Source organism: Chelon labrosus, assembly GCF_963514085.1.
Source record: "Chelon labrosus genome assembly, chromosome: 4".
In the NCBI taxonomy this organism is placed as follows: Eukaryota; Metazoa; Chordata; class Actinopteri; order Mugiliformes; family Mugilidae; genus Chelon; species Chelon labrosus.
Window position 1 is genome coordinate 17,214,765 of NC_140340.1, and position 26,710 is coordinate 17,241,474.

The following is a 26,710-nucleotide window of genomic DNA, read 5'->3' on the forward strand; positions in this document are numbered from 1 at the left end:
GGTTTGGAACCTGGAAAAAATGTTTCATAACTTTGTTTTTGCGTTATTTAAACAAGATCTGATATGTTAAGTATTGTGAATTAGACATGATTGAAGATTTAATTTGAACAAATTGTTTCCAGTCCTGATGCTAAGCTAAGTTAGCCTCCTGCGGCTTCTTTAATCCGACAGACACGAACGCTATTTATCCTTTCGTTTACCCGAAATGAATATAATTTAAGAACCTGTGCCTCTGTCAGAGGAAGCTGACCACTGTCGACGTGTGTTTAATTCACTGGACTTGTGGGAAACATTTTGTATGGATGCGTGAAAACTGTAACGGATGTAGACGATATATACAGCGTACACACAAAGACACACCTGTATCAAATTTCACAAATATGGAAATGTTCTTTCATTCTGAACGGTTCATTACTTTTCCTTGATACTGTTCCTGGTCTTATGGTAAAGCTGTAGTGTGTTCCTTTCAGTTCTGTGGGAGTGTGTATGTGTGCGTACACTTGTTAACTGCTGGGGGCGGGGGTGGTTGTGGGCGCGGGTGGGAGGGGGCTACATGTAAATAAATCAAATACAGTTAGTGTGGAGGTGTTTATTTTTTGTGTCAGTGTAAGTTAAATATTCTAAAATAAAAAAAACAGACATGTATTATTCTCTATCGTGATTCATGGTACATTTAAAAAGAGGAAAAAAAGTAGTTTTATCTTGCATTTCAAATGCTTATCTCTATGGCTTCTGGCGATACCCGTTCCATTTTATAGATTTGTCAGCACAAAATGCAATAAACCAATACCATTTTATTACAGCAACTGTGTGTCGAGTTTTTATTCCCGTCTTGTTTTGACATGAAAACAGCGTTACAAAGTAGAAGACACGGTGCTAAACTGTAAAACATAACAAACCACAGTTGGATAAGAACTAAGGAGTCACCAGGATCCAGGAGGTAATACATAACTTCAGCGTTAACTCGTAAGAAGACTATCTTCTGGGAAACAGTTGAAAAAACGGATTATAGGGTTGTTTGAACAATCATCCAAATAATAAGAATTAAAAAAAATAAAATGTTAAAAGCTTTTACAAAACGTCCCTACGGTCCACAAATACAAAGCACAGAAAAGGATGCAGTGTCTAATCAGGAGAGGTGACGCTCCCCCTCTCCCTCTCAGTAATGTCGGGGATACATGGACATGGGCGGGACCTGGCCCATGCCGGGCGCCGGCCTGGGGGGCGGCTGCTGAGAAGCCCCAGCACTTACCAGGTGGTTGAGAGACGGGCCGCTCTGGATCAGCGTGTCGAGAGCTTTCTGGACACTTGGGTTGTCAAAATTGATGCCTGAAGCAGCGGTAGCGGGTCTCTGGGTGCTCGGGGCTAATGGCATGCGGCCCGGTGGGGCGCCATAGCCCTGGGATCCAGCTGTAGGGGTGCCAGGCATGGCTGGGCGGGATGCATTTTGGGAGGGAGAGCTGTAGGAGTGCGACTGGGAGGTGGCGGCGGTAAGGCTTCCACTACTCGCCAACGCCCCGGCGCCACTGTTAAACAGACTGAGGATCTTAGCCTGAAGCTCTTGCTGATGATTGGGGTTAGCTGCGACACCAGAACCTGTTGGTAGGCTCAGGTGACTTGGCTGTGTGGGGGTGTGAACAGTGTGATGAGTAGTGTGGGACGAAGGAGGGAGCACTGAAGCCGCGGGTGGAATATCGTGGTGTACTGCTGCAGAAGCTCCAACGTGGCTTGAAGCTGAGAGGAGAATAACTAGTTAGGATGTGCTGCTCTTTGAACACTTCATTCAACAGGAAGTACAGCAATACGATTGTTATTCAAGGTGCATATGTGCATGTGAGTATAGTAACAAGACCTCTTCAAAGTAAAAAAGCTTACCTGCAAGGGGATCCGCTGTGCTTCGTACCAGCCGAGCTCTTTTATCCTTGAGGTACGCAATGAGACTGTCCAGTTCCTCTGGGGTTACAAATCTACAAAACAAACAGAATGAAACATCGTTAGCATTATATCAAGGCTGTAAGGCAACTCTGTGGCAAACAAAAGGTGAATCTAATGACAACATTCAGCCTGTACATGTGGATCAGTTAACTCCAGATGCTGCACAACAGATCTATCAAAGTCTCAAGACACTAATCCTGGTACCTGTTTTCAGACAGCAGTGTGATGCTGGTAAGTACAGAGACGGGGTGGCCCTCTCGGTCCGGCTCCCTGAGCAACACATCGTCTGCCATCTTGGCAGCTTTTCTGGCGATCTCCTCGCGTTCCTTTTCACGGTTTTCAACTTTGTAGGTGTCATAGTTGTGGGCAACAAGCATCATGGCGTCCTGCATTGGCATGTTTCTATGTTCTAAAGAAATAGGTGCACAATATTAGCAGCTTAAATAATAATAATTTAAAAAAAAAGACCAGAAATGACCCATCCAATACTGTTTACCTTGTGGCGTGCCAAACAGGATGTTGACAGTGCAGGACCGGTGGACCTGGTGCTGCTGGGTAATGATGATGGCAAAGGGAGTACGGGCTCGGCCGACATCCTCCAGCGCCTGGGTGAGAGACACTTCTGTGTTGAGGAAGATCAGATCCACCACCATTCCTAGATCACGGACTTTCCGCCCGACCGTCTCAGCATACTCCCTACAGTTGTTATGGAAACAGAAGTACAGACAGACAAGCGCACACAAACGCGCACACAAACGCGCACACACACACACACAGGAGCCATATGAAATAAAAACATGCCACGTACCGGTGGAGCATTTACTGTGACTTTTGTGATCAATGATCATCACCGTTCTCAAACAGAACAGACAGTGGACCTACTTTTGAGCCTTGTTTACGACGATGACAGAGCAGTCGACGGGACGCTCGGTGTCGTGGCGCCGCTGGAGTTCTTCATAGTACTGTCGATACAGTTCGTTTCGCCGGCGCTCTTCTGGTCGAGCACGATCGTCTACAGATGGAGAGGGGCAGAAGTGATTTTTAAATCATTATAAGTTTCTCCATTTCACTACATTTTCATATAAATATAATGAAAAACTATAGCTAGTGACTTGCTGTTAATATTTGTTGGAAATAATGAGGAAAAATCACGACTACCTATAAAACAAATACACACTAATGTACAATTGGATGCAGCTTCTACTACTCTAAGTTTCTTAAGGACACAGATCAACCAAACTTAAAGGAACAGTATGTAAGATTGTGGCCAAAACTGGTACTGCAATCACTTTCAAAATACTGTAGAACGGTGTATCCCCTCCAACCTCCCCCCTGACTCGAGGTTGCCAGGTTACCGAGGTAACGTTAGGCTACTCAATACGTCTCAATTACGTTTCACATCGCCATAATCGACGTGCTAATGTTGTTTTCCTCGGCGTTTCAGCATAATGACAGAGAAACGGGCTCATAATGCGTTGCTAATGTTAGCAATGAGGACTCGCCGTTTTTATTTCCCAAACAATTCCTCACCTTTTCAATTCGATGACCCACCTCCTCTGTATGCGCTAACGTAACGTTACTTTGCACGAACATGCATAACTTTGTTCGACTGTCGTGAATATTTTAAATGTCCATTTACATTATGTACAAGTAAGTTAGCCAGGAGAAAATTAGCAACGCTGGCGTCTGTCTTCAAATTCTTCTCCGTTTTCAGCCGTCTCCATCTTTCAAAGGCATCTCCTATACAAATCCTTGTTTTATTTCGGACTTTGTCACGACGTAGTTCGGATTCTTAACGAGGTCTTAGTTATACGTTATACATGTTTTATCCGACACGTTCGTAGCTGCAGCTGTGGTAACTAGAGCAGAGCTGGCAACCCGGATGACGAAACTCTACTGACTTCGTGGTTAGTAGATAGCTTGAGGGTGGCGCCTCAGGCCAAAACACAACATGACAACATCAACATCAGTTGAGGGCTGCAACTTTCACTTTTAAATGACAATATCCTGACCGGACCACTGTTGTCAGTGATATAAGTATTTGAAATGAACATGATTTCTTCATGTCTAGTGACATATCAGGGCCATTTTATGATTAATTGAAATACATTTCTTACATACCGTTCCTTTAACTTTAAAATATGAACATGTACACTGTATGGTCCACATACCCTCGGGTTCACGGCGTCCGTTCCAGGGATCTCCATAAGGATCCCTGTAGGGCTCATCCTTCCTCCGGTAAAAGTCATCTGCACTACTACCACCACGGTAGTATCGGTCATAGTCCTCCCTGCTGCGTGGAAACATTTCACGTTCAGACACATTCATGACCATTCAACTGCAAAAAATCCATCTGAACCGCTTTGTGCTAGTCACCTGTACGCAGAATCCCTCGGGCCACCTCTGGCGTCCTTTTCTCTGCTCTCTGTGCTGCGGTACCGGTAGTCGGGGTCACGAGAGGGGTCGCGAGAGGGGCCACTTGGCCTCACCTCTCTACCCGAATCCCTCCCATCGCGGCTGTCCCGAGACTCACGTGCTTCACGTGCTTCACGTCCGTCACGTCCATCACGACTGTCACGCCCGTCACGCCCGTCACGCGCTTCACGCCCGTCACGCCCGTAAGCAGGTGAACGGGACCGATGCCTGGGCTCTTTGCTGTCCCCATAACTGCTATATGGGGCCCTAGGAGAAAATTGTGTCAATTAGTGCAAGAACTGTTATGAGATGAGGCTTCCTAGGACACACTATAGACGGTGATAGAAACTTCTGTCCTCAACTGCTGAGGACAGGCCTAAAGCTGGTTTTGTAAGTCGTGTTTAATTAAAAATGTATTCGCACAACCAAAGCGGCGAAACGGAGAGCGTTTTTCCCGTTGGCATAGGCAGTTTGAATCCACCAAGTGATCCCGATTAGTCTCAAAGAGACCGTCCAACGACGAGGTTCACTGACCACAAATCCAGCTCTAAAATGAGCGAGTGCCATGGCTGGTACTGGAACAACGTGGTATTTTTAACAGTTAGCTCAGTACGGTGACGTTTTCTGCACACCACATTCCCATTCTCCAAATGAAACCACAAAAATGATTTAAAACCCCAATTTTTTCAATAATATTCCAGTATTGAGATTTTAAATCAGGTTCTACTGTAAGTGTTTAACTTTTTTCCTATATTGTAATGAAGTTTTTTTCATCACGGCCGTCAAGCGGTTAGAAGGATATTCACTTCCTAGTCGCAACATACAAATTCAATACATTTTTTGAACCCAACTCAAATGGGCCCAAAAAGAGTTTCAGCTGAAAGAGTACCATGAAAAGAGTTGGTTTGCTCCTTTGCAATACATTTTTTCGTTACCTTTCATAACGATTTTCTTTTCCTTATGTTTGCACTTTCTCTGAAGCATAATGGTGACTTTCTTGATTTGACATGGTTGTGACAACGGAGCATTGTAATGAGCGATAAGCATCCCATCATTCCTGCTTCCTGTTGTACCTGCAGAGCATTTCTCTTCCCCTGCAGTGCAATATAACTTGACTACACCAACGCACCAATTGTTGAGATGGATAAGAGGGACCACAGAAGCAGGCACCGCGCATCACGATCAAAATAAAATGCAGCTGCATACACGTCATTTGCACGCTCCACCCCAAGAAATAACATTCTTAGTGATGGGATGTTTTTAGCTGTGGGTAAACCTTTTGTCAAAGTGGTCATGTGATCTGGTTAAAGTGCTGGAGTACAGAAGTTTCAATGCTAAACCTTCAGTTTGTCACAAAATACCAAGACGACATCGGTAATGTGCTGCAAATGTGCTGAGTTTTGACCACTGAAACCGCATGGAGAAAAGCTTTTGAGGATCTCGTTCACGCACACGCAGGTAACGCGACGGTTTTGCAGTATGCTACTGACCGGCAGTTGTAGGTTGTAGCGTGTTAAGGAATTAAGCCACAGGGAACGGTAAATGAAAATAAGGAAGAGTTGGGCTCTGAGGACGCCTTAAGGAAGGAAATTCATTCAACATGGTTATTAGATTTCAAGGAGAAGTATAAAAAAATTTTTAAAAATTTAAATTTCAGGTATTTTACACTTAACTAATTTAAGGTCTTGTTGTAGAATATGGTTAACTGGATATGAAAGAGTGTGGGGCTAGCATGACATTTGTTTCCACTGGAAAAAGCAGATTTTAGCTAAAAGAAGAAATCTGAAGGAACAAAAAAGAGAAGCTTTTGAGACGACACTTTAAATTACATCCATGTCTCTTTTCTTTATTTGAAACTTATTTGAAATATATAACTATCAATCAACCATCACAAATCCATCTAATGGTGCAGCAGCTTCCATCAAGAGGACTTCACCACTGGTGAGGAAAAGGTTAAACACGCTTTTTTTTTTTTTTTTTTTACCGACACCTCAGAGGCGATGGTACTTCTTCACACCCATTTCGCGTTACTTTACCTTCGTGGAGGGCTCTGCTGGGATTGAGGTTTAGGTTGCCGTCGCTCCACTGCCATATTTACATCTGAAAATAAATCAATCCAAACGTTGAACATAACAGTGACATGTAGATCAGCTAATGTTGTTGATCACGCAAAATCGAGCAGCCGCATCAACATTTTCACGATCCAAATGAAACGGGAGGATCCAAATCTGAAAATCCATAACGGGCGAAAGATCAAAATGCAGCAAATTGAGTTGCCAGATCTGTTGAATGGAGTTTAGCTTGAGCAAAAAAAAAACTAAAAAAAACTAAAAAAAAAAAATGGAGGGAATTCTTTTCTTCCATTCATATTTGCTTGAAAGTAGCAACGCTTTAATGTGTAAATTAGATTTTCACACAGAAATTGGGTTTGTCAGAAACCCCCAAGCGAGTTCTCTTCTTAAATGACACGAGTCCACGCAGAAGGAAATTCCAAAGAAGTGTTGGAAATAAAACAAGCAGTTTCAGAGATTTTACAGAACTTGTCTCATTTGTTTATTTGCGCTGTTTATACGTAATCATACAATCCTCACAGGGTTTGGTTAAGGCTAGAATATGGTCCACTTTCATTATACTTATAATTAAAAAAAAGCGTATTGGCTCGTTTGTCTTTGCTGGCATTTTTAATGATGAAATTAACAAAAAACTGACGACAGCGTACATCATTCATGCAAAGGCTTTTAACAGAAATTTGCCCTTTCATCTTTCATTAGCTTCTTTTTATCGTTCGCTCAACGCTGCCAATAACAACGCATCCTTTGTAGCCATACAATCACACCTTTTGCAATCAAGGCTTACCTATTTTATAACCTTTATATATTCGACCCTTTTGGGCCGCCTTTGCAGCTTCGGCTTCCTCAATGCGTTCAAATTGTACAAATCCAAATCCACGAAACATGGATACGCCTGGAAGAGGAATATTTTAAGTGGCACAAACTTTTGAAGAACATTTTGGATACTCACCAGTTGCTCACTTTAAAAATTATGAGATGTAACATTCTTGAATTTCATGAAAACGCTGAGCTAAAGTTAATGTTATACATTTTAATATTTTAACAACTGTGACAATCAGGGACAACCACCTTGAATCAAACTGTCATGAATTAAAACCGGCATATCGCAAATGTTGCGTTTACTGACCGACTATCTTCCCGTATGGGCTGAACAGGTCTTCCAAATCCTTCTTTTCCATGTCGGAGGTCGGCAAATTCCCAACAAAAATTCTTCTTTCCAAATCTTTAGGGTCATTACTGCTGCAGGACCGTGTATAACGCCCTGGTGATGAGCTGCGGCTTCTTCTGCGAGACATGACTCGATCCCACGGTTAACCAGTTTCTTTCTTCGTGCGTCTCAAATGCTTGACGGGTTTGGTTTGTTTTCTATTAAGCGTCTTTAAATTGTCCACAATCCTGCAACATGTCAGTAAGTTAAGAGATCAAACTCCTTGGAAGGAGAAAAGGGTTTTAGTGGAGCAAAATTTGCAAACCAAAATCACAAAGTTCAGACAAAGCAAATATTGATTTTCCAAACGCGTCATATTTGAAATAAGAAGTGCCGCTTAAATCACGAGTTCTACCGAACATTTTTACGCACAAATTCGGTGACGCATCCTTTGTCATTCTTGGGCTCTTTTCCACAAGATGTTGTTTTACAATGACAGCGCACGGTTACTTCACAGTTGGCATTTCATATCCGTACCGCACGTGAACCGTCCTTGCATATGATGTGAAAAAAAATGAACACTTTTCCAGCAGGGTAGCTACTACGGAAACTACACGTTCTCCTCAGCTACCCACAGAAATCAGTTTCGGATAACATTTTAATACTTTAAGTCCACACGTTTCGACAGGCGGCGAACTGTCTAACTTGGCACAGATTACATATTATAGCGAAAACCAAAACAACTGGCAAATGGCGGAGAGGTAGCTTTTATGCCCATATATGAATCAGTCATTATATGTTAACAGTTATATATAGAGATTACTCAGTGACTTCATATAGAAGCATCTTCCTTGAGTCCGCGCTTCCCTTTATGGTATGCAAAATTTCCACGACAAGAAACGCGTTTTTAAAAAAATTGAAGAAGCAGGATGAGTCGTTGAAGCGACACGGCCCGATGAAATCTTTGAAAATGTATAAAGTCCTGTGGTGCTGGAAGTAGCTCTATTGTCTGCGTTATTAGGAAACACAGTCGCTTCAATCGATGGTTAGTCTCTTCAACAAAGGTGTATTTTAAGTTGATAATGAGCGCACGCATTTCTCTGTATTAAAGCTGATGTTGCAAATATTTTCCGCGACATAAGATCCCAAACGTTACGCCCGGCTGTTGTGCAAATGTGAAGTCACTGGCACAGCGTCAGGTGCAATAAGCTGCTCTGACGACAATGAAATGAAATGAAATCGCAGGCAGATCTCAAAAAGCGGTTTCTACAATTCAAAATGCAATTTCTGCTCAAACAGTCCTCTTCTCTTAAAATGGTGCAGTCATCTTGAGGAAAGTCGCATCATTTGAAATTAAATCACAGGTTTACTGTCACATTGAAAATGCCAAAATCCACACGTGTCATTTGAGTGAAATTAAGTTTCTCTTAAGAGGTTTTCAGTTCCAAGCCCTAAACAGCACACACTGACATTAGAGAGGCACATTACATTCAGAATAGAGAGAATTTACATACTGCTTTTCAAGGAGCAGCCCCTTACATACCTTAGCTTGAACCTGGATGCCCTGGATTCAGTGTCACCATAATTTAGAAAAACCAATCGTCTGAAACAAGGGGGGAAAAAAATAAAAAATAAGTACTTAACACAGCTCAAAAGTTAAATTACTTCAAATCTGGCTTCACATTCTGATTACCAAATGAAAACGTGGGCAAAGGTGGTTTCATGTCCATGCCAAGTCGCAATTGCACGCAATTCAGTCTGTAAAAGCTTGTTTCATTACGTGAGCTAGCTAATGGAGCAAGTGTGAGCTAGCTGCATAGCTAACGAGCTAACGTGTTCGACATGGAGGCTACTACATTCAAATCGCCTGTGGCGTTGGAAATGGCGCTCCACATCGTCATTGAATCGACCACAACTGAATTATACACATTAAACGGGCATTTTCTCTTAAAATTACGCTGGCTGCACTTTTACAACGCAATTCCCCGATGCGTTAGATTACGCGATTGTGGCGTAGCTGCACGTATTTGTGTTAATGTTGGCAGTTAGCTGCTAACCGTTAGTGGCAAGGAACGTTTCAAACGAACGGACAATTTCGCATTTGCGTTGCCAACTACATTGAGATACACGATAAAATGTATATGTTGTTATATTCAGGGCGACTATGCAACATTTTAGTTACCTTCAATGTATGTTTTATCACCGTTTTCATCCGCAGAAGACCACAAACAAGCGGAAGCTCACAAGCTCACAAAGCCCGAACGTATCCGCTCTTCTTCTTCTTTCGGTTTAGTGCAGATGCATATCGCCACCTACCGTACCAGAGTATCTATAACAGGAAGTAGAAATAATAAAATAAAATAAAATAAAATAAAATCCTGTTTGGCATCTTCCACATTTTTCTTTATGATGTGTAATGCCTTCAACGCTCAAACTTGTTGTCTTCACTGAGACTATATGCCAAAGTGTTCTTGGTTCCCACCATAGACTGTATTATCTTTATACTCTCTATGTTTCCCACATGTTTAACAGGATTTACTTGACACAGTTTCGTAAAGGTCATTTTAAACAATGTCATATTGTTACTGTCTCTCAAATGCCATTTCAGAAATAGTTTAAACTAACTGGAGAAGGGTGTGTCAAAGATGCACTAACTGGTAGTGTGCACAGAAACTGGAAGCACTTGTGCTGCAAGACAAGAACCTTTTTCTGTCAATAGTGGCTCGTAAACAATCCACTGACACAGTGTGTGCCATCTCTACAGCTTTACAATGACAGATTCTGTGCCCTCAGCAGCACTTGTCCCCATAATGTGGCTCACAATTTGTCTTCACCATTGTCTCACACTTATTTGGCTATTTTTCTATCCTTGCCAGTTGATAAAGATTTTTGATATGCTGTTGGTATACTGAGATGAGCTGTTGTTGAGAGTCTGTGTTTTTCCACAGGTGTTTTATGTTGTGCCTCACAGACTCATGAGACTTCCAGTTTCCTCATTCCGGCGGGGTGGAGGAGGAAACAGACTCTGACACAAGACCTTATTTTCCGGATTGGGGCTCTGGTTGTGTTGGGAGGAGGAGTCACACAAACCTGGCAACATTCACCGTCGCTTTTGTTAACGGTTCATTGAGCCAAGATGGCAGATTTCGATGAGCTCAGCGAGGAAGAGAAGGTAATACTATACGAAATTAATATCATAATTACTTTGTTACCTTTAGCATTTGTCTTGAACAATAGCAGGACTGTGAAATCCTTTCAATGTTGGGTCATTTGGTCAGGGGAAACGTTTCATGTGTCTCTTGTCGGAGCTAGCTAAACCGAGGCAGTGTTGTATTTGACAACTCACAGCTGAGCATCGCAATTTTTTTTTCTCTTTTTCACAAATACATAATGTAAGTTGTATGTCTGCGACTCTCTTTTATTAATAGTTACCTGCGGGGAATTAGCATGACTGTTCGTTAAGGCTATTTTGTAATGGTTGGCTAACGCTAAACCAAGGGAAGTCGAGCTACTTCCTGCATTTACAGTAAGGATAACGACAGAGCATCGATAGCATAACACCACCCACACCCAGTTTACCGTCATTTAAAGCAGCTTTCTGAACTGCTCTAAACTAGAAGTTTAGACTGGACACGCATACTCCAGTGTGCAGTCATTTAATTTCCAGCTCTCTATAATTTCTGTAACTTTTCACACCAGACAGATAAGACAGATGGTGTGTCCCCGCCTGCGGTGTTACGTGGCCTTGTTGTAGATGAGGTTTGCAGCCTACATCATGCTACAACATGTTGGAAAATAACGCTTTGCATTCCTCGAGCTGGAGCTGTGGCCAGGAGCTTACACCTCCCAGTATTACCACACTGAACCTTTAAAATGAATGCAAATCGCCCCTTTAACTACGTCTGTATTTATTAGATACAATCCTGCTTTTAAATCACACAGTGGAGAAGCTGCGCCTGGGCTCTGAATGGACCGCAGTTTATCTAGGTTACCCACTGTAATGTCCCTCTGCCCTTTCAGCAGGACATCTCTTTAGTAGGTCAGTGCCAGCTGCAGCCCCGGAGGCTTTAATAAACCCTGTCTGTCTGCCTGACAGACAGCATCACCGGTACAACCACACTTTAGCGTGACAGTGGCATTGGGATGTAGGGCTGGTTTAAGCAGCGATAGTCACGACAAAATAGTTGTCGTACCAGCTATGTGCTGCTTGATATACAAGTATACTCCCTTATCAGTTCACTGTGTACATTAGTGAAAATGAATGCGCTGGTCCTGCACAAACTCTTAGCTTCATGAGTCACTGTCGTGGTATTCAGCATTTGTTTAAAGTGACTTTGTTTTCATTTTGCATTCCGTGGTTTGTAGTACTATTGAATGTTGTTGTGTTGTATTGACACAAGTTCATGTTATTTTGACAACCTCAGGTTACTCAGTTGGCTCGGCTAAATGACAGAACAGCACCACAAACTACATCCTCCTAAATGATCATACCGTTGAATTACCACCTTTCCCATCCTGTTGCAGCATAAACTGAATATTATAACAGTCTGTTTAGTACTAGTACTAGTGTACGTATAATGTTTTGTTAAATGAGTTTATACCTTGCCAGTACCTCTCGGTCCTTGCTAAGTTTTAACTTGTGAGAGCAGTAGTGCCACTGCAGCTTTGACACCACATGCACACACATGCATACCGCCTGCTAAGAAAAGCCATTGGCTGATACGTACTGCCTGCCATCTACGGAGAGAGGCCTGAATAGTGCTCGCTTCAGTCAAGAAAGTTAGTCCACGTCTCTCTGCTTCACTCTAGTGGCTATTTGCAGGTGTTTCACTTATTATAGGCATCACCTGCTACATCTTGCAGCAGATTTGTCTTTTGGTTAAATAGACTGTTTTTATTTTTCTCTACCCAAGTTCCTTAGAAGGGAACTGAATCCTATATTATTTCTGTATAACATGATAAAGTGATTAATGAGAACATGTTTTGTGTGGTTTTTTTTTTGTCTCTAGGTCCGTATTGCTGCTAATTTTGTGATGCACGCTCCCCCTGGAGAGTTCAATGAGGTTTTCAATGGTAAACTTTTTTTTGTGATTTACATGTTTATTTCTACCTGCAATTAGTGTGTGTAGAAAAACACTGTTAATTCTTATCTTGTGCCATTTTCAGATGTGCGAATACTGCTCAACAATGATAATCTTCTCAGAGAGGGGGCGGCTCAGTAAGTTTCTCCATTTTTCTTTTCTTTAGGATTTTAAAATAATGTTATGCAGCAGATTTTCACGCTTATGGTTCTTTTCTTATTAAATGCAGTGCCTTCGCCCAGTACAACATGGATCAGTTTAGCCGTGCTAAAATTGATGGATATGAAGATCAGGCAAGCTCCTTTTTTTTAAAAAAAAAATATTTACTTCCTGAATTAATGTAAAATATTTCATCACTAGTCTACATCATTATAGCTGAATAACAGCAGGTTTCTCTGTGTTGTCTGAAGGTACTGATAACAGAGCACGGAGATCTGGGTAATGGTCGCTTCTTTGACCCTCACAACAAGATCTCCTTCAAGTTTGACCACTTGAGGAAAGAGGCCAGTGACCCCCGGCCCCACGAGGGCGAGGCAGCACTGAAGTCATGGAGAGATGCCTGTGACTCTGCTCTCAGGGCCTACGTCAAGGACCACTACCCCAGTGGAGTCTGCACCGTAAGATCCCTCTCTCGGTTCACTCTCTGGCTGCCGTGTTCAGAATTGCACACAGTGAGTCAGCTGCTCATCCTGTTTCATTTGCCTCAGGTTTATGGGAAGACGATCGATGGCCAGCAGACCATCATCGCGTGCATCGAGGGTCATCAATTTGAGCCTAAAAACTTCTGGTAAGATGATAGTGGATAATCATATTTTTTTAAAATTTCCTAATCAGATTCACCCAGAGAATTGGTACGGTGGCGTTTGAGAACAGTGTTTCACACGTACATTTACTTGTTCCAGGAACGGTCGCTGCCGGTCTGAATGGAAGTTCAGTGTCTCGCAGTCTACAGCACAGGTGGTTGGGGTTTTGAAAATACAGGTATGTTGTGTGATTATCTGGTGCAGTGTAAGCTTAGCTATTGAGTTCATTTTGTTTCATTGTTGAATCACTCAACTCTTTGATTCCTCTGTTAACCCCAGGTACATTACTACGAGGATGGAAATGTGCAGCTGGTCAGCCATAAAGAAGTCCAGGAATCTCTGACTGTGTCTGTAAGTATTTTGTCTATTAATAGTTTTCTTGTTTTCGTCCATCTTTAAAATCAAAGTAGAAAATCTAATCACATCAAAAATAATCTGTTTTTGTTTCATGTTCATGTGTGTTTAGAGTCTTTAGTTGGTTTAATTAACACCAAAATGTGTGTTTCGGCAGAACGAGAGCCAGACTGCAAAGGAGTTGGTGAAAATTATTGAGGATGCAGAGAATAATTACCAGGTACGTAGGAGCTGCTTCCATATATGAATAAAATCCTAAAGCAACAGAACAACAAAGGCAAGTTTTACATGATAGTTGGAACATCCTGTCTGTACCCAGTGTACAGGTATACCTTGGAGAACTGGTGCAGTTTAATTACACCACGTATTTATATATATTTTTTTCCCATTTACTCCAATTCTTATTAATTTACTGGATAAATAAAAGCTATTTGTTGCATTAGTAAATCATCCTCACTTATTGACAAAAAACCGTACAGTGTTCAATACATGTCTGCAATAAGATTTATAAATCACAGACAAATAATAGTTGAAAAATCTGAATAAATGATAATTAAATAAGACAGATTATATTTGAAAGAGGCACCATCATGATCTTTTCCAAAATATAAACTAATAATGTAAACCTAGAGAACAGGACATGACATACTTTTTGTATTTGTTTTCCAGGTGGCCATCTCCGAGAACTATCAGACCATGTCAGACACCACATTCAAAGCCTTACGTAGACAACTCCCGGTCACCCGCACCAAGATCGACTGGAACAAGATCCTGAGCTACAAGATCGGCAAGGAGATGCAGAACGCTTAGAGCACAGAGTCTGTTGGGGTTACGACAAACTGATCGGGGGAGAATGCTGATGCTTGTGCAAAGATGTGTGACGCAGTCTAACGTACTGTATGTCCTTCCAGAAAATTACAGTTTCTGTTGAGCACTAAGAGGGGATGCCTTTATTTTAAAAAGACATCAAGTGGTTTAACTGTCTCTCATTTATAAACATATTATTATTTTTTATGAAATAACGCCTTCAGTGACACTGTGAAAGTTCGGGTGATTCAAATCGTCACATACACATCACACACACACAGGGTTTCGGATCCCTCAGTGCTTCAGATGGACACACATTCTCCCAAAACCCCTTTCATTTTCATGTAGCGACTAATTTACTCTTTCTATATAACATGACTAATATTCTTTGAGAGCTTCCAGTACCTCTTTTTCTTGTGGTCAACAGAGGGGAAGTACCTTATGCAATTCGGTGACTGTTCTCATGACTGGAGAGAGCGACAAATTATACTGCTTATGTTTCAGTCAAAAGATCCCAAATATATTTATGTATTCCTCTGGTTGCAGAGTTGTAACCGGCAGGCATGTCAAAGCATAAATGTCTTTTCCCATCCATTTTGTCTTCCCTCTTTGGATTTAGTTCTTTCTTTCCTCTCTGGTGTAGAGAGAAACCTTCATTTTCCTATTTTCCTATATCCCTCTGGACTAATTAAGTATTGGTGTTCTCTTGCCGGCTGTTTGCCTTGAGCTTGTGCTATATTTTTTATACAAACTGTAAGTACATTTAATATTCATGAAATAAAAATATTGCACCAAATATGATCTGTCAAGCAGTGGTGATCGTTAGTGTTGCATCACATATGTATATATGCAGACCAAATATGACCTGTGTATGGACAGACATAACCAAATATTCATTCCAACTTAATTTATATAGAGCCAATAACATCACTCAACTCTCAAGATGCTGTACACAACCCAAGGTGACAACGTCAAGGAAAGAACAACCACAACAGGAGAAGTAAATTACATTGATCATCTTATGACAATTCAGTGTTCTGCTAGGAAATATTTGGACCTGGCATTGGTGTGGATGTTACTTAGACATGTACCACCCACCTAGACCCATCCCATAGCAATGACACTCCTTGATGGCAGCAGCCATCCCCAGCAGGATGCAGCCTGACCCAGGCACACACACAAAAACACAACTAAAAAAACATGGAAAACAGCACAAGGTGTTGAACTGGCCTCCAAATTCCCTAGATCCCAGAAAGCCCATGTCCATTTTCTGATGAGTCAGAACAGTTTCAGAGGCACAAGGGAGATCTACACAATACTAGGCAGGTCAAAAATTCAAATATGAAGATTTATAACATCTTACGTCAAATGTAATTTCAATTTAAAAATCTAAATATTAGCTATTGGGAAAAAAATAATGGGGAGAATTCAATAAGATAAATCGAATAAATAATGGACTATGAAAAGTTTATGAGTTGTTAAGTTTTAATGAATCGTTAAGTGCAGCTATCAGTAAGTATTGACAAGAAGCTCTGGCTCGTTTGCAGGACTACACTTCACACAGTTCAACGTGATTATGCAACGATGTCCAGGGAGTGTCAGCAGTAGCATGTCTGAGGAAGCGGGTGTTGGCCAGTTGTAATTTACGGCTGAAAATAAATTTTGACTTCAGTTCTTACAAAGTATTTTGCGACTGAACAATTTCGCGCTAGAGTCGTTCGTTTCAACCTTCTGTTGTTTTTCTGCTGTGGAAGTGTTTTCGCTCTCCGTGTGCAACGCATTTACAGACAGTCCCTAAACTGGGACAGTTGGGGAGCGTTCACCGGCACACGTTTTGCGTCAGATGCGCGAAAACAAAAAGTAGATTTATATGCAGTTTAAAAGCTACTTTGGGGGGCTAAGAAATTAATGAGAAATCGACGCTTGGCTTCCAAACTCGGCAACCGTGCGCAAAATACACACAATAAGTTGCAATGTCCTCGCAGCCACATTAGCAGCCATGGGTAATGGCTGTCGGCGGATAAACTTCCTTAGTTTCGGTCTGTCAGTCCGGGACAGTCAGCAGTAGCGGCCTGTAACAACACGTCGACATGCCGTCTCTCATAGAGTCGCTTGAATCCGGACTGGACTTCATTGAATTTCTGGGAGACAGAATATCCAACAGCTTAACAAAAAATGAACTTCGACACATCTATAACTCTGAGTTTAAGGGCAGGTAGGCGGCAAATAAACAAAAACCTCTGTGTAAGACATGCAGTCAGGCTGTGTTTGTTTGTGCAACACCCCTCATGATCTTGTCCGTGTTTACAGAGAAGGAATTAAAGATGCAAACTTCTCCAATGTTATCTTTGCTCTTCTGAAATTCAACAAAGCCCACATAAGCCACGGGAAAGTCCACATAAATGACAAACCTCAGGTAAGATAGGATCTCTATTTATCATGTGCTGTTTGTTGTTGAGGACTAATGTCAAGCAGAAATGAGGCTGGACATGTTTTAAATTTTGTCGACTCCCAGAAAGGTGAGAAACACTATGAGGAAACACAGTGTTATTTCTGTAGGTTCGAGTGTACTGTGACCAGTGGCGGAGGCCCCGGGCCCCTCAGCCACACAGCTCCGGTCCTGAGACACCTGCGCCCTCCTCCTCGACCCCGATCCCCCCTGTCATCCCTGTGCTTACCCCAAAAAGGAAGCTGGCTAAAGAAATCCTTCGCAAGTTGAAGGCCAACAGGTATATTTACAAGATGCTGTGATTCATGATGGAATTTATTTTGTCTGTCAAAGGTGACGCCTAAACTCCTGGCATGTGAAGTGAGATTTGAGAACAAAGACCTGAGCTATTTGGCTTTAGGGACATCATTAGAACTGATAACAAAGACTTCTGTTTTACTTCCTGCTGTTTACTGGTTGGAGGAAACAAAAAAAAGATGACAAAAGATATAATAGTTCTCACTGATATCTTTTCTGAGATTTAAAACCTGTCTGGGAGGCTCCCTGTGCTATTTTAAAGCAGAGCTGTACAGCAATGTTAATTCATCTGTTCTAGTATTGTTAGTCTTAAACATCCACAATCACTTAATATATTGTTTTTACAACATTAAACACCCAAATATTAATATCAGTATCAGCCACAAAAGCCCGATCATGTCTCTCTCTCAGGACTGAGCTGACGGCTGACAAGGGAGGCGTTGTGATCACCTCAGAGCCTGCGGCGACCGGTGGAAAGGTTCAGTTCACCGTGGCCTGTCTGAAGGAGCTGTTCGTCGTCAGGTTTCACATTGAAAACAAGGGCGCAAACTGCGTCCACTTCACCTACTACACTGCCCTGCACCGCATGCGCTGTTTCACTCTGGAGGATGAGAGGAGAGTGACCAGAGCCTGTCCGCTATACCTATGTCCTGGTGAGAGGAACAAACCCACCCTCCTCTGCTTTTTGACTGCCACAAAAACACACAGAATACGAAGACAATGCTACAGATTCTTCCCTCCTTTTCTTTTTTTATTCACTGCAGGAGAACGCTATGAAGTTGTGGTTCGGTACGTGCTGAACCACTATGGGTATTTCCCTGCCACAATGTACTTTGAGTTCTGCCCAGATCTGCCTGGATCGGCCCCTTTCTGCATTGTCAGGGAGATAGAAGCTGCAGCCCAGACCCCGCTGGCTGTGGAGCTGGGGCCTGTGTCTCCTTATAAACCCTTTCAGCTAGTCACGCACAATCTTGTTGCCACTGTGATAGTGGAGGGAGTGCCACCTGAGAGGTAAGTTATTGACTGATTAACTAGTTGTAAACCGGTCCAAGACTAGGGTTTAACAGATTTCAGTAAGTAAAGCGATGACCCACAACATTAAAGCCACTGACAGTAGAAGTAAATAACATTGAACATCTATTGACAGTTTAATGTTCTGCTGGGAAATGTTTAGACTTGACACACACACACACAAAAATGGTTCAGGAACAACTCAAAAAACTTGAAAAACATCAAAAGGTGTTGACCTGGCCTCCAAATTCACTAGATGTGAGATCAACACATTACATTGTGTTTTATCCATGCTGGTTGCAGTCATATGGTGCATCATGTTCTTCTCTGCAGTTCTGTTGTCCATCAGCTGACTATGACAGTGCGATTAGGAGAATACAAGTACCCTACATACCTGAAGGAACTGGCTAAACGAGGGATGGAGGACTCTGACTATCTCTCTCCAGCTGCCAGACAGAAACTTGCATCAGTGAAGTGAGGGAACGACCAAATTTGTAACAATTAACCTGCTAAATATTTTAAAGATTTGACTTCCTCTTAAAGGCAATGTTCTTCTCTGCGCTGCATGTCCAGGAGTCTCCTCAACTGTGACTTGAAGATGAAGAACTACTCCCACCGATTTCACCTACTACTACACCTGGAGGAGATACAGATGGAGGCGGACATCGGGAAGTATAAGCTTTGCAATCAGACCATGACACGAGACCAAGGGAAACTCCTCACCCTCAAAGTAAATCCCCTAAGCTTTAAATTCACTTATACACTTATATAAATTAAAAAATTTTTCTTGGTACTTGACCTAAAATAATTTTTTAATAACAGGGTTCTTTTGTTTTTGGATTTTGTCTTCCCACAAATTGAGCTAAACTATTTCTTGGGTTCACCTGCACTGTTTATATGAGCTGAATTTATAATATAGTCGCGCTCGTACCCAGAAATGTTTTAGTTTATCTTGGCAAATGTGATGTTACATTTCACAATCATAACATCAACAGAAAAAGTACACGAAAACACAGATTATCGGAAGAGCAGTGTGTGAGATCAGCGATATTTATACAAACGAGCCAAAAAGAATCTGTCATCGTGTCAGAATTACTTGCAAACTTTGAGGTTTATTTGGTAAACCTGCCCTAACATCTACTACTGTGTGACTATAAAGAAATAAAGCACCAGGCAAAAAGAGGACTAATGATAATGTCTTCCAAAAGGTTCCTGGTGTCGCTGAGAATCGGCCGTCTGTACTTCGAGGAGATTGTCTGAGGGTGTCCAAATCTGAGGACACCGTCCAGCCGATCACTGTGTACATTGGATACGTCCACAGAGTAGAGCTGGATAGGGTGAAGCTGGGCTTCTCAAAAAGGTAAGAACAGGAGTAAGGATACCTGACTAATGTGAACGCAGGATAGCGAACCGAGCTCACATGTTACCCTGCTCTTTACACGTTTCAGGTTGTTGCAGACTTTTATCAGCAATATGAAGTTCAATGTGGAGTTTACTGTCAACCGCTTCCCTGTGAAGCTCCAGCATCGGGCAGTGGACTTGGCGGCGAAACATCAGCTTGGAGAGGTGCTGTTCCCGTCTGGTGCGGCAGTGACTATTGTTCCCATGCCTAAACTCAGGTCTCTTCACATGAACACTGTCATCTACAAACACACTACAAGTACTGCTTAAAGTACTGTATCTCATATGTTTTTGCACAAGAGAAAATTAAACTGTCTGGCATTGGTGATAAGGGAAGGAGGAGTTTATAACCGTGACAGTAAGTGCTCGCAGCCTTTGCCCGAATTCTACCCGGGCATTTATCCACCATATTGTACTAACAGGAGGCGGCAGCGTTTCTTGGTTTAATGCCATGAGCTCTCAGGTAGAATATGAGGTAATGTGAAGGGGGGTTGTTTTGTCGAAAACTCACTGGAACACACACCAGACAATGTTCACTGCACATTATAATGCACATGAATGATCAGGCTCAACCTTATTCGTGTTTTCTGCTCAACATTTTCAAGTCTTCCACATGTGTTCAAAGATCCATTCCCTCTTCACTCTCTCAGGATGTTCAACCAACAGCTGGAAAGCAACCCAGAACAACACGCCGCCGTCCAGCGGATCGTAGCCGGTTCATCAAAGCCTGCTCCCCACCTTGTGTTTGGGCCTCCCGGAACTGGAAAGACAATCACTCTGGTTGAAGCTATGAATCAGGTATTCGTGCTGTTATTTGTCGGTTGAATGACCCTGAAAGCCAATTCACACAATCTGTTGACAATTGTTGGTTTGTTTGCCGCTTGCCATGGCAACTGTCAGCATTATCTTATCAGACCACACCCTGAAGACGCAGTTCATCAATAAAAGAGGAGGAAGTCAGAAAAATTATACTTAGTTGTCCTTGAAGTGTAGGTTGTAAGAAGGAGCACATATATTGGGATTAATTTGCTTCCATAGAACTCTGTGCACACTAATAACATATTAAAACATCTCTGTGATTGAAGTTGACTGTTATGGGTTAGAAAATTCAATAATGTTGTTTTTATTATGCATGACTATATATTTGCTTCCAAGAAATTGCTAGTTAAAACTACACTTTTCGTCATATACTCTCGCCAGTGTCCTTTGCGAGAGGGTCATCATTAAGTAATGATGTTTACTTTGTTTGCATCGTCAGGTCAGCGGGGCAGATCCGTCAGCCCGCATCCTCGCCTGTGCACCTTCCAACAGTGCCTGTGACTTGCTCTGCGAGAGACTGATGGTACACATGGATCCTTATCAGGTTTACCGCGTGTACGCCAGCAGCCGAGACCCGAGTACTGTCCCCAAGAAGCTGAAGGTGAGCATCAGCTGCCAGTCTTTCATCCACAATTTAACACGGACAGAGATGATCTAAAACAACAAATGTGTGTCCATAAACACTGTATGCAGGACCCATGTGTGGGAGCATAAACTGAAATTGAAAGCAAAGATATCCTCTTATCTCATCAAGTCAAACAAATGGTTCCACATCTTCGTCTAATTAGTCACAATCACAGTGATCACAATCTCTGTCTTTGCCAGTTTAATCTGAATGACTCACTTTTACATCCCAATTACATGAATAACTTGAAAAACGCAATCATGTCTGTCTGTGTAAGACTGTGTGACTCTTGGAGTGCATAAATACACCGATCAGCCACAACATTAAAACCAAAAACAGGAGAAGTAATTAACATTAACCATCTTGTAACAACACAATGTTCTGCTGGGAAACTTTTGGACCTGGCATTCTTGTGGATGTTACTTAGACATGTACCGCCCACCTAGACCAGACCAGGAACCCCTGCCCCATAGCAATGACACTCCTTGATGGCAGCAGCCTTCCACAGCAGGATGCAGCCTGACACAGGCACACACACAAAAATGGTTTAGGAACAACTCAGACACAAAGACCCTCACTAACAATATTCTGTTGCCAGACAGAAGGCCCATGTCCATTCTCTGATGAGTCACAACTGATTTAGAGGCACAAGGGAGAGCTACACAATATTAGGAAGGTGGTCATAATGTTATGCCTGATCTCACATTTAGAAGAAGTGGATTTTATTTATTTTTTGCTGTCATATATTTTGTCTCTTTCAGAAATACAGTAACTGGGACAAGAAACAAGATGGCTTTGTGTTTCCAAAGAAAGAAATTCTGATGAAGTACACAATCATAGTTACAACTATGGTCACAGCTGGCAGGTAGGAAGGAGCATGTTGCTTGCATATAGTACTCAGTTTACAGTACTAGGCTCTACCTGATATCTGGCACATTGTTTGTGTCGTTTCTGCGTTTAGACTCGTGTCTGGAGGGATCCCAGTTGGCCATTTTTCACACATATTTGTGGATGAAGCAGGCCAGGCCGTGGAGCCGGAGTGCGTCATTGCTATTGCAGGTGAACTGCAATAAGGTTTTGGTGAAACACTGAAGGGAAATGAAGCCTGTCATGTCATTTATCCTTTCCATTTTTTTCCGTTAATGATACATGCAAATTAAATCTTGTACAACGTTTTAGTTAAAGCGGCTATAATTTTGATGAAATCTGTACAATAATAATTTAGTTAGCATAGTATTATCAGAGAGGGAACACATTCTGAAACGCTGAACACATTTCTCCACCCCCACTGTACAGAACTTGATCCAGATTTCAGCTGCACTCGTTTTGTCTCTTCTGTTAATTAAAGCCTCTTTATTGCTGCCAAAAGCAGATCTGTTCAAATGACCAATAAGCATAAGTAGGAACTTGCATGCATGACTTTTGCATTTCCAAAAGTAAAAAGAAAATAGCAACCATTTTATGTAAAAGTCTGACAGGAACCTTTTACAACATCCTTGAGTCAGAGCAGCAGCAAATCTGTTAAGACTCAACCCTCTGTTCTTTACCCTCTTTAAGGAAAGGTGAGCCTATACGTACTACATTAGTGGTGATGCATCTTCTTACTGACTGGTTGGACGTTTACTTTGTTTCACAGGTCTGCTCAGTGTAGAGAAGGGTCAGTTGGTGCTGGCAGGAGATCCAAAGCAGCTGGGACCAATCCTCCGATCTCCTGTTGCGTTGCAGCATGGACTCGGTAAGACGAGGTTTATAATTTCATTATTGTCCTAAATGGATTGTTTTTCTGTTATATTGTTTGTGGTGCACTTTTAACTGATACAAGTGTAGAATTAAATAATGTCGGGCTTCCATTATTAGATTGTGTCTCCGGTCAACAACATGATTTAATAATGTAAACGCTCTCCAGGACTTTCTCTGCTGGAGAGGCTGATGAGACAAAACTCTTTATATCAGAAAAGCACAGACTCCGGACATTTTGATACTCGCTTCGTCACCAAACTGCTGAGAAACTACAGGTCATTAACTTTTTGCTTATTGGAGTTTAGTGTGCTACTTTTTTGATTATTGGTAACCCTCCAATTTTTTTGTGTGTGTGTTTTACTTCTCTCAGGTCTCATGCAGCCATTCTGAAAATCCCCAATGAGCTTTTCTATGAGAACGAATTGCAGGTGTTTGCTGACCAGTGGGAGCGCGAGGTCTACTGTAACTGGAAATACCTTCCCAGAAAGGTGTGGACATTGAGACACTGTTTCATTTTTTTAATTACTCAAAAATCTGTAGTTATCACAATATGTAATAACTGAACAAAATTATTATTTTTTTTTTTTCTACATTTAAAAAAACAGGATTTTGTGATTCTGTTAAAACGTTATAAAAATAAAAATAAATCAGTTTTAACCTAGGCTGACGAATAGATGAATTTCTGATCTACTACTTCTGCCTCTTAATTATTTGATCATCTTCTCTCAAAATGTCCTTAACTTTACAGAAGTTGCCAAACTAATCTGTGCCTATTAATTGTCATTAGTGCCATAAGGCACAAACATCTATCTAAATCTAAGTAAGTAGGCCGAATTCCATCTTTTTATGGAAACAAGATCATTTGGAAACAAAGTGGTGCAAAAAATGAAATAAGGGGGTAAAAAAAAAAAAAGTACAGCAAAACTCATGAGGATTCAAGAAAAAAAAGAACATGACACTGGAGACATAAGTGAGCAGACATGATGCAGCAACAAATAAAAGACAGAAAGTTTGAGATGAAAAAGATAAGTAACCAAAACATATTGTGCAATAATTCGTATTAAATGATAAATATCAATAACTTTATCAAGCACAAATACCAAACGTAGCTGAACTGGATTTTCTGCTTTTTCAGTTATTATACTATTGGTTTATGAACAAGATGTTTTTTGGTTTTTGTTCTGAGGTTCTTGAGGTCTACCTGCCGGATATATGGAAAGATGTTATGAAGATATTATAGAATTTAATTGTTGGAGTCTCACCAAGGATGCCATCACCAAACAGCATTAACCCTTATTCAATACAGATAAGTGACAGATAACCTCTCACTCCCTGTGACTACAGGGCTTCCCATTGATCTTCCATGGAGTGATGGGGAAAGATGAGAGAGAGGCCAACAGTCCGTCTTTCTTTAACGTCTCAGAGATTGAGGTCCTGATCGATTACCTCACCAAGCTGATGGAAACCCAAGGAAAGAAGGGGCTCCCAAAACTCTCTGCAAAAGACATCGGCATAATCTCCCCATACAGGAAACAGGTGAGCCCGCGTGTTGTGTTTGTGTTTTAAAGATGCAGAGAGATAAGTGGTTGGATTTGTTTGTAAGTAGTGATCAGTAACATGCTGACTCGTCTGACAGGTTGAGAAAATCCAAAAGGCCCTGAAGTCTGTCTCGGCGCTGAGTCAGTGGAGTGATCTCAAAGAACTCAAGGTGAGTGATGCTGCTGAAAATATAAGAAGATACTCTGAAATCTCTGCCAAAAAGTTTTGACTTCTGTTGAAAAGTTTCATAAAATGAACTGTGAGTTATGTTCATCCACAGTTATATGTCATAGTAATGGATTGGGTGTTTTCTGTTCGTGTGACAGGTGGGCTCTGTGGAAGAGTTCCAGGGACAAGAGAGGAAGATCATCATGGTCTCTACCGTCCGTAGCAGCATCAGCTACGTCAAGATGGACGAGGACTTCAACATCGGATTCCTTTCAAATGAAAAGGCTTGTCACACTCTTTCTTTCTTGAAGTGACATTAAAACCTGTTGCATCTTTAATATGTTACTAATATTGTCTTTTTTTATATGTATACATTTATTTGTAGAGGTTCAATGTGGCCATGACGAGAGCCAGGTCTCTGCTCATAGTTGTGGGGAACCCTGTGATCCTCAACAAGGACCCCACCTGGGAGAAGTAAGACTTATCAGAGTTAGGAGACATAACACCGAGAGAAAATATGAAATGATAAAGATGTGACTGCAATTTTACGAAGTAGTAGTTGAGGTCCACGTTGCAGGTTTTCTGGAGATTTGCTCAGTTTTCATGGAAGACTTCTTTTGTATTTCATACAAATACATGTTTCGTATCTTTCGTATATTCTTATTTGTGTGTTGTTCTTTTTCATTTGCAGGTTTATCAGCTACTGTGTGAAGGAGAACGGCTACACTGGATTTGACTTCAGAGACGCAGAAGGAGAGGAAGATATCGTGTCAAGATTGGCAACCCTGAAAATCGGCGTTGCTTCTGAATGTTAGTGTAACCTTATAGGTGGTTTAGATTTCTTTGTTAAGTTGACACAGAAGCTATGGGGACAGCGTAGACCCCTACGCAGACACTAGCGCCGTAACTGACGTGCACCTCCCCAGAAATGTACCGCAGGGAAGGATGAGCGCAAGAGCTGTGATTGGTCCGCTTGGTAGTAGCGTGTTTCCGCTTTAGTATTTCCGGCTGCTTCCCCATCTCCGCAGTTTTCAGATTGATTGTTTTGGATCAATAAAGATGGAACACATCAAGGAAAGGTTAACTGAGGAGGTTCAGAGATGCAAACATTTGTATAAAATTCTGCGAAATTTGGGTGAACGTTTCAGTCGCCATTGTTCAAAGTGAAGCAGGAAGTAGAAACAAAAATGAACCCCACTGGCGAAAAAAGACACAGCGCCGCCTAGTGTTTGGGTGGTGTTTTTACAGAGCGAGCCAGACTGACGAGCGCACAAGTATAAATACCTCCAGCACAGGCTACGTGCGTTGGTTACGCCGTCCATGTCCGACAGCACTCTAAAAGAGCCTTTAACTTCGCTAGAGCTGAAACAATCATTCCATAAGTGGATTTGTTGATGTGCAGTGTGCAAAACATTTTTTTTTGATGGAAACTACATTTTTGTGTCTTTATGCATTTGTTGTAGGTCCTGCAGAGTGCCTGCAGAGTCCTGAGAGTGACCTCCAGCAGTATGTGGACCCCGAATGGAAGAATGAGCATTAACATTCCCTTTAGACACAGCTGTGACATCGACACATTTAATTACATTAAAGTACATAAGGACGTCTCAGCCTTTCTGTGCTTTGGCAAGTATTATTTAAGATAATATACTTTTCTATAAACCTTTGTAAGGGTTGCTTGTATATTTTGCAGTGACCTGTGCTCTGGTTCTGATTACGATACCAAAATGAAACCGCAAGTCTTTAGTTATTGGGTTTTTACAGTTTAAAAAACGTCAGTTAATATGAATATACTTGCACATAAGCTTTTAATTTTATGGGTTAGGAAGCAAAAATCAGGACATTTTATTTCAGAGGATTAAGAATTTATCACCATATGTCTTACTGCTGTTCTCACAATTCAAGATCTATTAACTTTTTTCTTTCCAATAAAAGACTAAAAAATCTATCTCAACTTTTTAAATCACGTTCTGCAGCACGTCACGACTGACCTCGCCTGTTTAATCACCACCTTTGTCACATGCCCTAAATCATATTAAAAACGCCACAG

General features: G+C 41.6%; 3 protein-coding genes across 6 annotated transcripts; 2 read left to right on the forward strand and 1 right to left on the reverse strand.

Annotated features, from left to right (window-relative positions):
• Window positions 1–804: 804 nt before the first annotated feature.
• ncoa5 (nuclear receptor coactivator 5) lies at window positions 805–9,852 on the reverse strand. Of its 3 annotated transcripts, none has more exons than XM_084542813.1 (12): window positions 9,752–9,852; window positions 9,113–9,172; window positions 7,549–7,817; window positions 7,207–7,314; window positions 6,387–6,450; window positions 4,312–4,617; window positions 4,107–4,228; window positions 2,818–2,947; window positions 2,432–2,634; window positions 2,140–2,344; window positions 1,876–1,967; window positions 805–1,734 (listed from the first exon to the last, which is right to left on the reverse strand). In XM_084542813.1, the coding sequence occupies exons 3-12, from the start codon at window positions 7,715–7,717 to the stop codon at window positions 1,160–1,162; spliced, it is 1,974 nt and encodes a 657-aa protein (XP_084398939.1). In that variant the 5' UTR covers window positions 7,718–7,817; window positions 9,113–9,172; window positions 9,752–9,852; the 3' UTR covers window positions 805–1,159. The 3 variants fall into 3 exon arrangements, with proteins under 3 accessions (XP_084398939.1, XP_084398937.1, XP_084398938.1); XM_084542811.1 differs by having other exon boundaries at window positions 2,432–2,649; XM_084542812.1 differs by lacking the exons at window positions 9,113–9,172; window positions 9,752–9,852 and having other exon boundaries at window positions 2,432–2,649; window positions 7,549–9,105.
• A 732-nt stretch (window positions 9,853–10,584) lies between these two features.
• Window positions 10,585–15,410, forward strand: LOC311486802 (F-actin-capping protein subunit alpha-1). Its single transcript, XM_084542814.1, has 10 exons — window positions 10,585–10,741; window positions 12,579–12,642; window positions 12,736–12,787; window positions 12,880–12,943; window positions 13,061–13,267; window positions 13,358–13,437; window positions 13,553–13,631; window positions 13,733–13,804; window positions 13,965–14,027; window positions 14,477–15,410. The coding sequence occupies exons 1-10, from the start codon at window positions 10,706–10,708 to the stop codon at window positions 14,615–14,617; spliced, it is 858 nt and encodes a 285-aa protein (XP_084398940.1). The 5' UTR covers window positions 10,585–10,705; the 3' UTR covers window positions 14,618–15,410.
• Window positions 15,411–16,443: 1,033 nt separating this feature from the next.
• Window positions 16,444–26,666, forward strand: mov10a (Mov10 RNA helicase a). Of its 2 annotated transcripts, XM_084543757.1 has the most exons (22): window positions 16,444–16,829; window positions 16,925–17,030; window positions 17,174–17,343; window positions 17,772–18,013; window positions 18,125–18,371; window positions 18,705–18,845; window positions 18,945–19,101; window positions 19,580–19,731; window positions 19,820–19,990; window positions 20,423–20,570; window positions 21,031–21,192; window positions 21,978–22,081; window positions 22,178–22,275; window positions 22,853–22,951; window positions 23,123–23,231; window positions 23,327–23,444; window positions 24,301–24,492; window positions 24,593–24,664; window positions 24,822–24,947; window positions 25,049–25,137; window positions 25,355–25,473; window positions 26,127–26,666. In XM_084543757.1, exons 1-22 carry the CDS (start codon window positions 16,705–16,707, stop codon window positions 26,201–26,203), a joined length of 3,024 nt encoding a protein of 1,007 aa, XP_084399883.1. In that variant the 5' UTR covers window positions 16,444–16,704; the 3' UTR covers window positions 26,204–26,666. The 2 variants fall into 2 exon arrangements, with proteins under 2 accessions (XP_084399883.1, XP_084399882.1); XM_084543756.1 differs by having other exon boundaries at window positions 17,772–18,371.
• Window positions 26,667–26,710: the final 44 nt, after the last annotated feature.

Coding starts and splice junctions, on each gene's coding strand:
- LOC311486802 (XM_084542814.1), top strand. CDS start 10,706: ATGGCAGATTTCGATGAGCTCAGCGAGGAAGAGAAG. Junction 13,268..13,357: donor ACCCCAGTGGAGTCTGCACC/GTAAGATCCCTC, acceptor CATTTGCCTCAG/GTTTATGGGAAGACGATCGA. Junction 13,632..13,732: donor TTGGGGTTTTGAAAATACAG/GTATGTTGTGTG, acceptor TGTTAACCCCAG/GTACATTACTACGAGGATGG.
- mov10a (XM_084543756.1), top strand. CDS start 16,705: ATGCCGTCTCTCATAGAGTCGCTTGAATCCGGACTGGACTTCATTGAA. Junction 19,732..19,819: donor AAGCTGGGCTTCTCAAAAAG/GTAAGAACAGGA, acceptor TACACGTTTCAG/GTTGTTGCAGACTTTTATCA. Junction 25,138..25,354: donor AAGGACCCCACCTGGGAGAA/GTAAGACTTATC, acceptor TTTCATTTGCAG/GTTTATCAGCTACTGTGTGA.
- ncoa5 (XM_084542811.1), bottom strand. CDS start 7,717: ATGTCTCGCAGAAGAAGCCGCAGCTCATCACCAGGGCGTTATACACGG. Junction 7,315..7,548: donor CCCATACGGGAAGATAGTCG/GTCAGTAAACGC, acceptor TTCCTCTTCCAG/GCGTATCCATGTTTCGTGGA. Junction 1,968..2,139: donor ACACTGCTGTCTGAAAACAG/GTACCAGGATTA, acceptor TTTGTTTTGTAG/ATTTGTAACCCCAGAGGAAC.